Source organism: Rhinatrema bivittatum, chromosome 5, assembly GCF_901001135.1.
Source record: "Rhinatrema bivittatum chromosome 5, aRhiBiv1.1, whole genome shotgun sequence".
Classification (NCBI taxonomy): Eukaryota; Metazoa; Chordata; class Amphibia; order Gymnophiona; family Rhinatrematidae; genus Rhinatrema; species Rhinatrema bivittatum.
In genome coordinates, this window is record NC_042619.1 from 143,294,388 (window position 1) to 143,309,138 (window position 14,751).

Sequence of the window (14,751 nt, forward strand, 5' to 3'; positions counted from 1 at the left end):
TAATTATGTGCTGAATGAAAAAATAATTTTTCAGATTTGTTTTAAATGTGCTATCTGTTAGTTTCATGGAATATCTCCTGTCCTAGTGCTAGTTGAAATAATAAATATCCATTCTCTGTTTACACATTGCACCGCACTCATGATTTTATAGACCACTATCATATCTCTCCTCATTCATCTTTTTTTCCATGCTGAAGAGCCCTAACTTGTTTAGCTTTTTCTTAAAGGGGAGCTGTTCCATCCCTTTTATCATTTTGGTTGCCCTTCTCTAAATCTGCTATATCTTTTTTTGAGATGGGGTGACCAGAACTGCCCACCTGTTGAAACCACCTCTAGGTATGCAGTACAGTGTATGATGATGGTGACCAATGTTGTGTTGTGTTGACCTATGACAGCCCTATTTGACTGTTCCTGAGACATAGGTATAGCACAATAGACTTGGAGTTCATTTTAAGTTAGACACAAACTACATCTAATTCTTTTCTCCACTTAGGTGCTTACCATTCAGTTTGCTTCATTATGTCTTTCTACCATCCACAGTTGGCTTCATCACAATAGGTTATCACTAAACCTATTAAAAGCAGAGATTATTATCTGATCGTATTTCACCAAAGACAGTGTCCCCTTTTCCCTTACCTTTCATGAACACACTATTCCTATCCTCACCAAAGTCTGGAGTTTAGGAGTAATGATCAGTCTAGCCCTCTACATGAAATCGTACATAAAGTTATGCAAACATCATTTGCCAAACTCTTATGATCCATCATCTCTGACCCTACAGTACCTACAGTTCCTGAATGTGATCCACTTTGATGTACACTTTGAAGTGCTGAAAAGCGGAATATAAAAAAAATTCTTTAATCCAGATGATTTTAGGACTGTTTTATAATCTCTCATATTTTCCAGTTCAGACTACTGCCATGCCCTCTCCACCAGTCTCTGTTAAACCCCAATATGATCTTTACAGATGATCAAAAACACACCTACTCATATTCTCACTGGGGCAAAAATCTATGGTCGTATTACCCCAATCCTCCAATCTCTGCAATGGATTCAGATTCTGTACAAATTTGCCATTATAATTCACAATTTACTTAATATAATATAAACAGCCCCTGGATTAATGAACTTTAAAAATGAAAAACAAATAATTACAGCAGCCCCCCCCCCCCCCAAAAAAAAATCTTGTAAAGGCTCTGTCGAACCCTGCCCTCTTCACCCCCTAACTCCTTAAGACCCTTTTCCATCCTGGTGTATCATAAATTAAAAAATCAGGATGCCCTCTCCCTTCCCACTCGCCCATAAGGGTTTACAATATCACTGTGCTCCCACTCCTTCCCCCTCCCCTCCCAATCCCCCCCCCCTCCCCAATAGATTACCAGGAGCAAGGGACCCTTCACCAGCTCCCGGCACTTCTGTGCTGCTCTAAGAGAGTCAGAGGTAGGAGCGTAAGCTTACACTTCCAGCGCTACTTCTAGACAGGGAGGGGCACCTCCGAGCTGCTCTAAAAGAGACAGCGCTGGAAGCGTAATCTTTCATTGAGCGTATGCTTCCAGCGCTGTCTCTTTTAGAGCAGCTCGGAGGTGCCCGAAGTGGGTGAAGGGTCCCTTGCTCCCAGTAATCTAATTTAAAGTATCAGGGAGATAGGGAGCTCTGCAATATGGTAAACCCTTGGGGAGGGTGGGAGTGAAGGGATTTTATAATATGCCAGAATGAGGGGGGTCTTATTAATATTTTAAGGAGTTGGGGGGTGAGGAGAATACAGCCCAATAGAGCCTTTACCAGATATTTTTGGGGGGAGGGAGGGGATGACCTGCTGTGTTTATTTAATTGCTTTTCATTTTTGGATATCTGGTCCTCATGAGGCTGGATAACGTTAGCATCTAACTGGCTATATTCAAACATAGCTGGTTAGGTTTTGAAGTTATCCAGTTACATGTAGCTGGATAACTTTAAGCCTGTATATTCTGCAGGACATTTATCCTGCAGAACTTTGGGGATATATTCAATAGTACAGCTGCACTGTTGAATATAGCTGGCTATCTTAAAGTTAGTTGGTTATCTGTAAGTTGGGTCTTTGGCTGAGAGAGAGAGAGAGAGAGAGAGAGAGAGAGAGAGAGAGAGAGAGAGAGAGAGAGAGAGAGAGAGACTTACCATAGTGCTGCCTCCCTAGACAGGTATTTGTATCCCTATGGGAGACCCACCTAGTAACTGGAGGTGAGGGTTAAGTATTAGTGTAGGGGGTTAGGGGCCACTTTCACATTCAACATGAGACGTACGAACAGAACAATGGTCTCTTGTGAAGATTTGCTGCCCTTCGGAGTGAGGAAACTCACTCCAAGATGAGATTTGTGCAATGTTCTCTCCACCTAGCTTGTTGTTACACAGGTAGAGAGTCCATCAAGCTAGGTGGAGAGAACATTGCACAAATCTCATCTTGGAGTGAGTTTCCTCACTCCGTAGGGCATCAAATCTTCACAAGAGACCACTGTTCTGTTCGAACGTCTCATGTTGAATGTGAAAGTGGCCCCTAAACCCCTACACTAATACTTAACCCTCACCTCGAGTTACTTGGTGGGCCTCCCATTGGGATACAAATACCTGTCTAGGGAGGAGGCACCATGGTAAGTCTCTCTCTCTCTTTCTCTCCCTCTCTCTCTCAGCCTTCATCATACTGAAACAGGCCTGTCAGGAAACATCATGAACTGCAATAAACCTGTAACACAAATAAACCTGTAACACAAATGAAAGAGGTATAGTTATTGGCCACACTAACAGTGCAACTGTTTTGCATCACACAATAAATCCTCCCTACTTTACATTTACTCCGCCCCCTGAATACAAAATTAAAATTCGCAAATCACTGTAACTGCTGTTAGCGCGATTTGAGGAATTATCACATGCGGTAACTCCTTGGAAAATGAGGCCCTTAGCCAGTTAAGTTTTCCAATTAACTGAATACTGGAGTTAGCCAGATAAAAAAAAAGATTCATTAAGCCAAGCTAGGACTAGTCCTATTGTGGCGATATTCTTGATATTTTGCATAAAATTGCCTAGATTTCCTCCCCTATTACAATGAGCTGCTTTGCAAATTTTGCAAATCCATGCAAAGCAGCTCATGGACAGGTAATCCTATGTAAATATAATAACACGGCTGACTTAGAAATTTGTCAAAAGACAAATGGGGATAATCAATTATATGAGCCAATTAAACTTATGTCCGGTATTGTTTATCCTAGGAAACGACCATTCAAAGGTACAAATTTATTAGATAGCCAAACACTGCTTTGCTCTATATAACAGATAAATTAATTTTTAAAAAATGTTTATCTTATTATGCAATTAAAAACTTATTTCTTTAAACACCTACTGTGAGAATTTTTTTTTTTATAAGTAGAAATATTTATATAGTAGTCCACCCAATGGATTCTAATAAAATACGGCAGTTGTATTGAAACATGAATCACACTTATCTTTATTTCTTATGCACAGATCTTCCATCTGACATATTTTTCCAAAAGTAGAGAGCACCAACTTGCCCAAATGTGCAAACATGACTTGCCCGACACTGGCCGGACGGCAGTTAGAAGATGAATGAACACTAACTTCATCCCCCAACCCCTGATGCAGATTCAAGGTGTTGAAACACGGCCAGTGTCGGGCAAGCGATGTTTTGCACTTCTGGGCAAGTTGGTGCTCTCTAATTGTGGAAAAATACGTCAGATGGAAGACCTGTGCAGAAGAAATAAAGTTAAGTGTGATTCACATTTCAATACAACTGCCATATTTTATTAGAATCCATTGGGTGCACTACTATATAAAGATTTCTACTTTAAAAAAAAATTCTCACAGAAGGCATTTAAAGAAATAAGTTTTTAATTGCATAATAGATATTTTTTTTTTAATGTTTATCTGTTGTATAGAGCAAAGCGGTATTGGGCTATCCAATGAATTTGTACCTTTGAATGGTCATTTCCCAGGATAAGCATTACTGGACCTAAGTTTATCGGCTCATGTAATTGTTTAGCCCTGTTTGTCTTTTGATACTTTTCTTCGGGAGGGATTTTCACCTGAGGTTGTTTGTCTGTTTGGTGTTTAGAAATTTTTCAGCCACATTATTTTATCTACACCTCTCAGAAAAGCAATAATCTGAGGGAGCATCGCAACCCTAATGCGGGTCCCTATACTCCCATGGTAGATTTACAGGGCCAGTGGCTGAAAAAAATAAATAGGCGTGAAAACAGAAAGTGACCCTCCCCAGTCTAGGGCTGCCAATTGAGGTGGCCTGTGAAAACAAGTATAAAATTGAACTTAAAGGTTCATGTGACAACAACTCCCCTACCTCAACCCAATCCTGTCCACATAGAATAAATGATAGCCAAAGGAGAGCCCCAAAACTGTTTGCATAAAAAAGATGGGGGTCCCCTATACTCCTTCTCTCTTTCCAACCCCCGTTCTACAAAAGCCTATTAGTGGTATGGTAGGCCATGGAACCCCCAAAAAGAGTCTTTGGTTCTTTTGTGACCACCCACAGCCACCACCCTTGACTCCTCCCATACCCCATTATGTCAAATCTAGGTTAGTTGCTCTTCAGAAGGGCCCAAAGCACCCCCTAGCTCCAGACCTACTTGGCACCATTTTCCAAAATGGCACTGACCAGGGCCTTGACCTTGTCAAATACAGACGCAGCTAACAAGACTCTTCATAATTATTTAGGCCATGTGGGCTGATGCTGCTCTGCATCCTGCTCTTCTCTCTTTGAGTCTCATGTTGCTCTGCATCCTGATCCTATTTTTTTTTGGGCTGTGTGAGCTGATACTCCTCCATTCCTGCTCCTTCTGGCTGCAGTGATTGCTCCTCCTTCCCACTTGGGCAGGCCTACCTGAGACAGCTTTCTCTTCCAGGCCCAAGTCGGCAGGAAGAAAGAACAAGGAGGAGCAATCACCATGGTCCTGCCACTGATGTGCTGCCTCCAAATTGTGGGGCTTTAGGTACACTTTAATGCTTCCACTAGCCCTGGATATAGGCTTTTTTTTTGTGTGTAGCCACAGCCTTTTGGGAAGAGGGGGTAGAGATAAAGGGAGATTAATGCAGTTGGGCAGGAATGAGGGTGAAAGAGAGTGATGCTTGTAGGGGTTGGGGGAGAAGACAAAGAGAGAGGAGGGTTGCTACTGTGCAGTGTGAATGGGGAGGGGAGTCGAGAGAATGAGAGCGAGAGGCCAATTGTGAGCAGGGCAGGGGAGAGACAGAGAAATGCTACTGGGAAAGGATTGGGATGAGTGGGAAGAAGGAAACGTCACTGGACCAGGGAGGAGACAGAAAGAGAGATGATGCTGATGTATTCGGGGCAGAGGGGGAGGGGAATACTGCTCAAAGAGGATGAGACAGAGAGAAGAAGTGAGATGCTGCAGGGCAGGTGGAGAGAAAGTGAGGGAATACTGGGCAGGGCAAAAGAGAGAGAGAGAAGGTGATGCTGCCTGGCAGGGAGAAAGGAGGGGAATGCTGGGCAGGAGAGAGAGAGAAAGTCATGAAAGTGATTTTTGGATGGGGATTTGCTCCCCATTTCATCAGCTCTCTGAAGTGGGACTCCCTCCCTGTCTAATGACACAGATCTATTATTCTGGCTTTGCGTGTAAAAGCATGTCTTTAATATAAAATACCTCTTGATGGCCCTCATGATCTTTATCTGCTGTCATTTTTTACGTTTGTATGCCATTTGTCTTTGCTGTTGGGTTTACCAAAAGACAACACAATTGTAGAAATGTCCTGTGCTTTGAATTTCTTTTTTTTTGCAGTAAATTGTTTAGAAGAAATATAATAAAGTATTGATCAAGTCACAGTTACATGTATTATATTCAGCTGTCTGCTGACAAATTTCGGGCTGTGGCCTCTGGATGGCTATAAAACACATTTTCCGCAGAGCACCCAATTATCTCCAACTTCCTCAGCACACTGTGTAGCTTTACAGATGACATCATTATTCCCTCATTACTGCCAACCCTCTTTAACGGCATAAAATCTCATGCAAGAGTAGAGAAATGAACTTTGGAGAAGTAGTCATTTTTAAGATCAGTCATTTATGTAAACACTTGTCGTGCAACATTAAACCTTACCTTAGGCTTTCTGCTTCATTAATTTGGTGCTCCCTGGGTTACTGCTGCTTATATGCTTGACTCGGTCGTGGAACCCACAGCTACAGCAGAGTGAAATGATATGATGTAAAGGGATGTAGAAAACAGGGAAAGCTTTGTCCCTCTGGCAGCTGCAAAGTTGCATGCAGTTCAGGCAGTGCTGTGAAAAATTCTCTCTTTCTCTCCCTCTTGTTTTTCCCCCTCCTATGACTTCTCCATCTTAAAAAGAGCCCTGATTCATGCAAGCAGAAAACCTCTGTTCATTTTTTGGACAGAGTCGCATGCCAGGGTGCTGCCAGTGCAAGTTGCTCCTCAGCTCATGAATTTGCCAGGCTTAAGTGTTCTTTATTCACAGCTCCAATGTTTCTTTTAGAGAACCAGGTGGAGCCCGTAGACATGGCTGTGCATGAGTCAAAGATATGTGATAAATGGCAAATGCACCTCTCCAGAAAAAAAAATATGGCTTCCAATGTGCCACAAGCTTAGGTACAAAAACAACAAAAAAAGATGACTCTGGTAGATCAGTATCATTTCTGGGTTCCAAATTCTGTTACTTTCACAGTGTGGGAATGGCTAACTTATAAATGAAGAACAGTTATAGTTACAAAACTAGTTTTCCGAAGACAAACAGGATGGTAGTCCTCACACATGGGTGACATCATCAGATGGAGTCCGGCCCGGTACTTTGATCTCAAGGATTTTAGAACTTTCAAACATGCCCTGCTGAGCATGTGCAGCTGTAGTTATCACTCTGTCCCCTAGGCAGAGTCCCTCAGTCTTTTTTTTTCCGCAGAACCATATGGTTGCGGGAGCCAGGGTATCACAGTATTCAGCTTTGTTTTCTCCTCACAGTTTTTGAAATTTATTTTTTCTAGAGCTGCAACTGTTTTTCTCTCCTTTACCTTACAGTAGTTTTATTTTCTTTTTTCTTTTCCTTTTTCCTCTCTTCTTTCCACCATCTGCCAACCGCATGGTGGGCCTTAGTCGCTATGCAGCCTGGCAGAGTCTAACACTATCCCTTTTTAAATAAATAATGCACCTGCAATTTAGTATCTGTGTCCTCTCCGTGCTTTGTCTGTTCTTGTACCTTTGTCAGATGCTGGCAGGACTGATAGAATGCAGTCTTTGGATCATGCATGAAGGCCGCTGAACTTTGGGACTCACCTGAGTTCTACCTGGGCAGGAATTCCATGTCATTTTGCCGATCGATTGGCATCAGTGAAGGTTCGGAAAGTGACAAGATCGAGGGCCACCCCTTTCCTGTAGGCGGGGGAGAACTCATCCTCCCCACATTCAAAGGAACTAGTCTCCATGGGCAGGAGCCCTGGAAGACGTAGCATCCCCTCCTGCTTATCTGTGATGGCTGTGCAGTCTTCCTGTGAGAGAGGGTGAGCAGGATCCTGGGCAAGTAGCTTGCTGCTGCACTTTCGGTGTCATGCCCAGTATTGGTTGCCCATACAAATCTGTGGCCGGTGCACCGATGATCTGACATGTTGATGTCAGGGACCATGACTGCCACTGAGCGCCTTGGTCATGCTTGACACTTTCAAGGTGTCAGGGCACCCTCGATGCCATTGAGGTGTGTGACTACCCTTTATGCTGTAAGGGACATGTGCGCCAGGAAGAGCCATGCATACTTCGAGTACACTGGCTGGGCATTTTGTATCATAGGCGTCTTTGGGTGCCGAAGAGTCTCGATGTTCTGGAGGAACGGGATCTACCTTAGCGTCATCGAGCACCTTAGGCATCGATGTGGTGAATTAGCGGCACCAACCTCTAGTTTCAGAGACCAGGATTGCCATCAAGTGCCATGGTCCCCCATGATACCATCAGAATTGCCCTCAATGCCATCTATGCTTTCAAGACCATTGATGCCATTGAGGTGCATACATGGCCGCCCTCAATGCCATTGAGGTGTGTGGCCTTGATGCCATGGCCTCCATCGATGCCATGGCTGCCATTGATGCCATTGCGGTGCATGGCCTCAATGTAATTGAAGTGCAGGGCCGCCATGGAGGCCATTGGGCATGTTGGCCAGCATTGCCATTCGTTGTCACTCAATGATGTCGAGCACCATCAATGAGGTACTGGGAATGGAATTGAGCTTCCTGGTTGCTCGCGAGACCATCAATCACTGGGACTCCTGAGAGCCATTAAGTGCCACTGAAGCCATTAGGCAACAGGGATTTTAGTGAACTTTTAGTGAATGGGGCCATTCATTCCTCCTATCATGTGACAGGGCCCGGCCAATGGCACTGATAGCCCCTGTCACATGGTAAGGGCAAAGGGCCAATGGCACCATTTTGATTAGTGGCAACCAATGGCCCGAGAGGGGGACATCGCTCCCGGGACCCACGCTGGACCACCAGGGACTTTAGGCAAGTTTTTTTTGGGGGGGGTCAGGAGGGTGGAGGATTGTAAATAATTAGATCTGAAGGGTTGGGGTGGGTTTGGCTTTTTTTATTTTCTGTGTGCCCTTTCTCCCCCCCCCCCAAAAAAAAACAAACGATAAGAAAACTACACAAAATTTTGTGGGGTTTTCCTATCATTTTCGGGCCCCCCCCCGAACCGTGACAAAATAGGAAATATTGTCTATATTTCCTATTTCATCTAAAACAAATGCACATTCCTACCAGTGGATACAGTCAGATGCTGCTGTACACTACTACAGAACACCATGGGCATAGGTGGTCGCCATGGACTTTGCTGCTGCCGTTGCATGAAGGAAACGTGGTGAGCCATTTCCGACACAATTTTAAAGGCTGTGTTAAGTCTCTTGGAGCATTATCGGGTACTGGGGGTACCATGGGGGCGATGCCATAATCAGATCCCCAGTGGTTCTGGGCATGCCATCATTTTACTGTTCCTATTCACTCCATTGGGATTTAATGCAACAGTGGAGGGCAGCATGTGCGTTTGGGTATGGCAGGCATCATCAAGCGACTTGGGTGCTGGCAGGTGGCATTCTCTCTGTCTGCAGTACATAGCCATGCCAGGGTTCTGCTATTGTCGCATCAAGGTATCAGTCTCCTTGTCTGTTCTATACCATAAGGTGCAAGAGAGCACTGACAAGGAAGGTGCCATCACACACTCTGTGATTGCTTTTTGTCAGCATACAGCCACCAACTCTAACAGGTGGTGCTCGGTCCTTGCTGTGCTGTGAGATTCTACCACCATCCATAGGATGGGATTCTACTGTATGAGTATTGGTTAGCATGTTTTTAAAGCAGAGGGTACTATTCTTCCAGTTACCCTCTACAGTATAGGTGTGTGTGTGTGTTTCCCTCATGACAAGCACAAAATGTGCGCTGCAGCCACAGAACTAGCCTAAGACTGTGTTCCTGGTCGAACCCCTATTGGAGTAGATACCAGGAGAGCAATGTTGGGAAGAGGATTATGTTTTTCAACCCCTCCCGTGTTAGAAATCCCTTTTTTGGGGAAGCCCATGGAACTCCGTCCCTTGCAGGTTTATCGCCAGACCTGTGCCTTGATTCTTTTAAATTGGTGCATCTCCTTGTAGGCCAGGACCGGGGCCAGCAGTGGTAGTCATTGGACTGTTTTTGCTGAGGTCCCTCCATTGATTACTGTGGTGGCCTACCCCATTTGAGGGTGGCTGTAAGTGGCAGATTTGGTTGCTTCTGAAACTCAGCAATCAGTGACTGTAACCCATCTCTCACCCGGAGAGTTGGAAGATTTTCATGATCGGGATGCCCCGATTCCCTTTGCTTTCCTATCCCTTCAGGAAGGGAAATTTCAACTGGATTTCCAGGGAGACCCTTATGGGTCTCCCTGGATGCCTGCTTGTCCATCCCTACAATGGGTGTCCCTCGTTCTCTGTTTCCTGGAGACTGGATTTCACTGCTTCTGATTGGAAGTTGCTCTCTGTTCCTCATGGGATCCGAGAAATGGTCTGCTGGTAGCACTCTCCTTAGGTTGTCCTAAAACAGAGCAGGTCTGTGTCACGAGGGAGCTATTCCAGATTCAGTCTCCCCATCGGACTAGGAGTCTCCTCTTCAGGATAGCTCCCTGGTGAAGACTAGGGGTTTCTCCTCTCCGGGAATCACCTTTGATTATTGCTAAGCTGAATGAACTTTTTTTGTGGAGAACCATTGTTGCCAGTCATTCTAGCCTGTGGGACCCTATCTCAGTGAGAAGGGTTCAAGTCCATGTAACTGGCAAGTATGTCTTTCAACCAATTGCCATATCCATGGCTGAGGAAGTTGGGGGATGAGGGACGCCCACAACAGAGGTGCTACTCTTTGGTTGCAGTGGTTTGCAAGCTATACTTCCCCATTTTAGGGATAGCCCTGTCTGCGGACAGGACAGTTCTGGTTCATGCAATGGTTGTTCCATTTACTGGACTATGTACTTCCTTGGGGAAGTATATGTAAATCATGGCTGAGGTATTGATACCTGAATCAAGTTGGTGGACAGTCTGTTCAGAGATCACACTGACCCTGCCCTGATACCCTTAGGGTTTCCAGGCTGGTGAAGAAATCATGTTCCCCAGGCGTTTGCACTTGTCTCTTGGAGTAGTGTTTTTGGATTTCTTCTCTATGGGATTCTCTCTCAGTTTTAGCTGTTCCAAGCAGATTGAGGGCTCTATCTCAGTGGGTAACTCCTTACTGGTATTGGCTGTGAATTATTTGCTTGGGATTGAGATATACAACCTAGCGACTTGATCTTACCCTTCCAATCCAGAGGTCTGCCTCCTTGTTTCCTCGCTCCTTCTGACTTCCAGTTGGAATGTCAAGGGGAGAGGATGAATAGCTAGAGCCTTCGTGGTATAGCTTTAGTGTATACCTACAGGGAAAGATACACCACTTTTCCCCTATATTTTCATCAAGTTCTGGCTAGTACTGCCAGAACATTTCTCACTTCACTGGGTTGCCAAAGTGTCTTCCTGCTCACTTGAACTATCTTGTAGACAGGATGGATAACCCTGCCCTTGACAAGGTGCAGTGTGGGTGAGCTTCAATCCTAACTTATCTCCCTGCTTGGGGGCTAGCAATCCCATTCAGGGATTGCCTTTCATCCCCTGAAACTCTTGGTGCTATCCTGCGTGGTCAGTTATATCTGGTACTTTGGCACATAGTCTGTCACAGACCCTGCTGTTGATGATGATTCTTCCAAGCATTGTTTGGGTTTTTCTGCTCATTGTGCCTATCAGCCAAATATGGGACACACTTCTACAGATGCATTCTGTCCTTCAGATGCCAGTGGACAACAGTTTCTTTCTGGAAAGCTCTCGAGCTTCTGTTGGTTTTTCGATTGTCTTGCAACACTGAAGGAAACTATGCAGTTTTAGTCTAAGAGTTCTTCTCTTGTTTACATCTCTAGACTTTTTGCTATATCCAGGAGGTTCTAGATCTACTGTCATTGTCAGGGTTTACAGATCTGAAACCTGTTTTTAATATTTTCCTTGAAGTAGAGTATGTTTCTTGCTGCATTCACATCACTCCCCTGCCTTAGGCGCCTCTGCTACACCTTGAGGTTTTGTGTCTCAGTCTTTTCTATGCTTTTCTCTTTGTAGAACCCAACTCTTTTCTCGACTAGACCCCTTTGTGGATCAGCTGCCTCACAGGCAAAAGGAAAAGTGGTATTGCTTTCAGCACTGTGAGGTTTCCCCTACGGGAGTGGATACCAGGGTAGCCTGTAGCTTGGGAATCACCCATGTGTGAGGACTACCATCATGCTTGTCCTCGGAGAAAGCAGAGTTGCTTATCTGTAACAGATGTTCTCCAAGGACAGCCGGATGTTACTTCTCACAAAACCCACCTGCCTCCCCTGTAAGTTGGTTTCTCCACTTAGGAGCTATATATACCATGGACTGTGAGGCTCTGCCCAGGGGGCAGGGTGGTAACTACAGCTTCACATGCTTAGTAGGTTATGTTTGAAAGTTCTAGAATCTTTGAAATCAAAGTTCTGGACTGGGCTCCATATGATGTCACCCATGTGTGAGGACTAACATCCTGCTGTCCTCAGAGAATACCTGTTACAGGTAAGCAACTCTGCTTACTGGAACTTTCTACTTTTCAATTGTTTATATCTTTATTATTTCTTTGTAAATTGTCCTTTTTCCTACTGTTGCAAGCCTTTGTGTATACCCTAGTTCTCCATTTCATGGTGTTTTGCTGTACTTAGAATCTGTGATTATTCAGCCTCATTGTTCAGGAGGGAGGAAGGACTGTTAATGCTGATGAGAACTAATTGTAACGATGAGATGATCCATATGTACATGGCTTGCTCTTGTTTCCAATAACATTTTAAAGGCACAAGTCTATTAGAACACCATTAGAACTATTTCTTTTAATTCATGAGCAATGTGGTAAATTACTTTGAGTTATATTACACTGGTGTGTGCACCGGAATCCCAACAGATGATGTAATTATAATTAACAATGAGTTTCATGAAATAATTCACTTGTTAAGCATGCAGAAATGAGGTCATTTTTCCCCCCTTCCACAAGCATTTAATCTTCATATCTAGCTAATGAAAGTCATAAACAGTGTCATCCGTCGGGTTAGTGACAGAGACTGCCACTTATGACAGGGTTATTGTTTATTTTAGCAGTTAATTTGCAGGCCGGAATCATTTAATTGTTCTGAGTACATAATTACATGCCAGCATTTTCCAGTTTAATTAAAATGTACAAATCTGAAGATTAAAGGAAGTTTTGAATTATTAATCATTTCTCTGCTAGAAAATCTTGTTGCTCTGCAGGAGATTTGTCCAGTGTGCAACTATACGTCTTTTTTTTTTTCTCTCCTTTGTTTTCCACAGACAGACAATTTTCCTGCAGAGCCCAATTACACAGGCAGCAGGCAACAGTTTGTTCAAAGGTAAGGCCCTTTAAATAACTTTTTCTTCTCTTCCTATGTACATTGTTGTCAGAATTGCTTCCCCAGAGAGTCTAAGTCATGTCTGAGCCATCAGCGTTAACCTCCTCCTCCTTGTCTTCCCTTGTATTTCAGCAGCTCAACCTTCAAGGACCCAGAAAGAGCCAGTCTGAGGGACAGTGGTCACGGGGACAGTGATCAGGCTGACAGTGACCAAGACACTAACAAAGGCTCCTGCTGTGACATGTCTGTAAGGGAGGCACTTAAGATGAAAACGACTTCAGCTAAAAGCCAGCCACTTGAGCAAGGTGAGTGAAGCCTTCTGTTGCCTCAACAATCATTGTAAACCTATTAGTACTTATTACAGGGCTGTTTATCAGGGTGGGAATACTGTCCGCAGAAGCCGTAACTCTCTAGCAGTTGCCCTAAAGCAAGAACTGTTCAATATCCTTTAGCACACCATGTTAAGTCAACCTGCAATATCCTTTTCATTATCTAGCAAAAGATGAAAGAATCATTAAATAATAAAATAATTTAATTCAATGAACACTGCATAGAAAGCATTGTGCTTGGGCGAATGTTTGTAAACTTTGACAATATAGGTGCTCTTCTTGGCTAGAACATTTACAGCTTTAAAACAGATTTGAAAAGATTCAGACTACCAGAAAAGAAAAAAAAATGGAAAGAGAGAAATTTAATCTTCTTGGTCACATTGTTTTATTCATAATATTGACTTCCCCATTAATGGCAGCGTCAGGAAGCAAAGTGTCATATAATAGCATAATCTGATTTTCGGTATAATCATTTCATTCACACCCTGAAGAAAGAATCATAGATAAGTGTTTGTGAAGTCAATATGATATGAGTAATATAACTACAGTGCCTGGCAGTGTTCTCTAAACCGGGTCTCAGAAAAATATGTTTATTTTCTCAAACTGTTTTCTCAAAGCTTGCGTCCAGCTCTTTCTTTGGAGTCATTTTATTTTAACTAATTATGATGTCTTTTATTACAAACAAAATAAGACACCATCAATACCAGCTGAGCAAAATAAAACTGCACCATTCGTGTGCGCTGTTCCCAGCCACAAACACTGAAGAAATGGCTTTATTTTGATTTTGCTTTCGTATTCAGTTGCTGGTTGTCCTAATGGTTTGTGTGGCAAATCATTCCCTGTGTAAAGGATATTTAAAAATTTGACTTAATGAAGTCATTTTTAATGAGCAGCTATATTTACAATTAAGCTGAATTACATTAAGGGCTTTTATTAATTGGTGATTAATTGGAACTAGATTTTGCCTCCAGCATCCTCTGATCTGTAGAACATTCATCAGTAAACACACACACACTGGTACTTTTTTTTTTTTATCGTCTTGTGATTGCATATAATTTTGCTGTGTGGAATATTTAGAAAGCTGCAGTATAATGTATTCTGTACGTGTTGGAGGGCTGACCTCACAGACAACCTTGTTTTCCAAATAATAAATGCCAGAAAGATTTTTTTCCATGACCTTTTACCAGTGACTCTCTGTGTATAATTGGACATTGATCTGTATAAAGGTGCCTTCCTGGTCTATTTGTAAAGAAACTATTTGAAAAAAAGAGTCTGACTTTCTCAGATATTGCATAAGGAATAGACAGTATATGACAAGTGCCAACTATTAATGCATGTTTGTAGTGGGTAGAGAACTACAGTATTAGGAAAATCTTTTTTTTTTTTTTTAATGAAAGGATTTGTCATAGCTAAAATGTGCCATATGTTTAGGTCACGATACATAAAAA

At 43.1% G+C, this 14,751-nt stretch overlaps 1 protein-coding gene across 4 annotated transcripts in view; it reads left to right on the forward strand.

Annotated features, from left to right (window-relative positions):
* Nucleotides 1–14,751, forward strand: part of PCDH17 (protocadherin 17) — a 346,826-nt gene that overhangs the window by 150,094 nt on the left and 181,981 nt on the right. For 3 of the 4 annotated variants that reach the window (XM_029602986.1, XM_029602988.1, XM_029602989.1), the window contains exons 2-3: nt 12,916–12,974; nt 13,107–13,279. In XM_029602986.1, coding sequence (XP_029458846.1) covers nt 12,916–12,974; nt 13,107–13,279 — 232 coding nt within the window. The remainder of the gene's footprint in view (nt 1–12,915; nt 12,975–13,106; nt 13,280–14,751) is intronic. The other variant, XM_029602987.1, reaches the window with a different exon arrangement.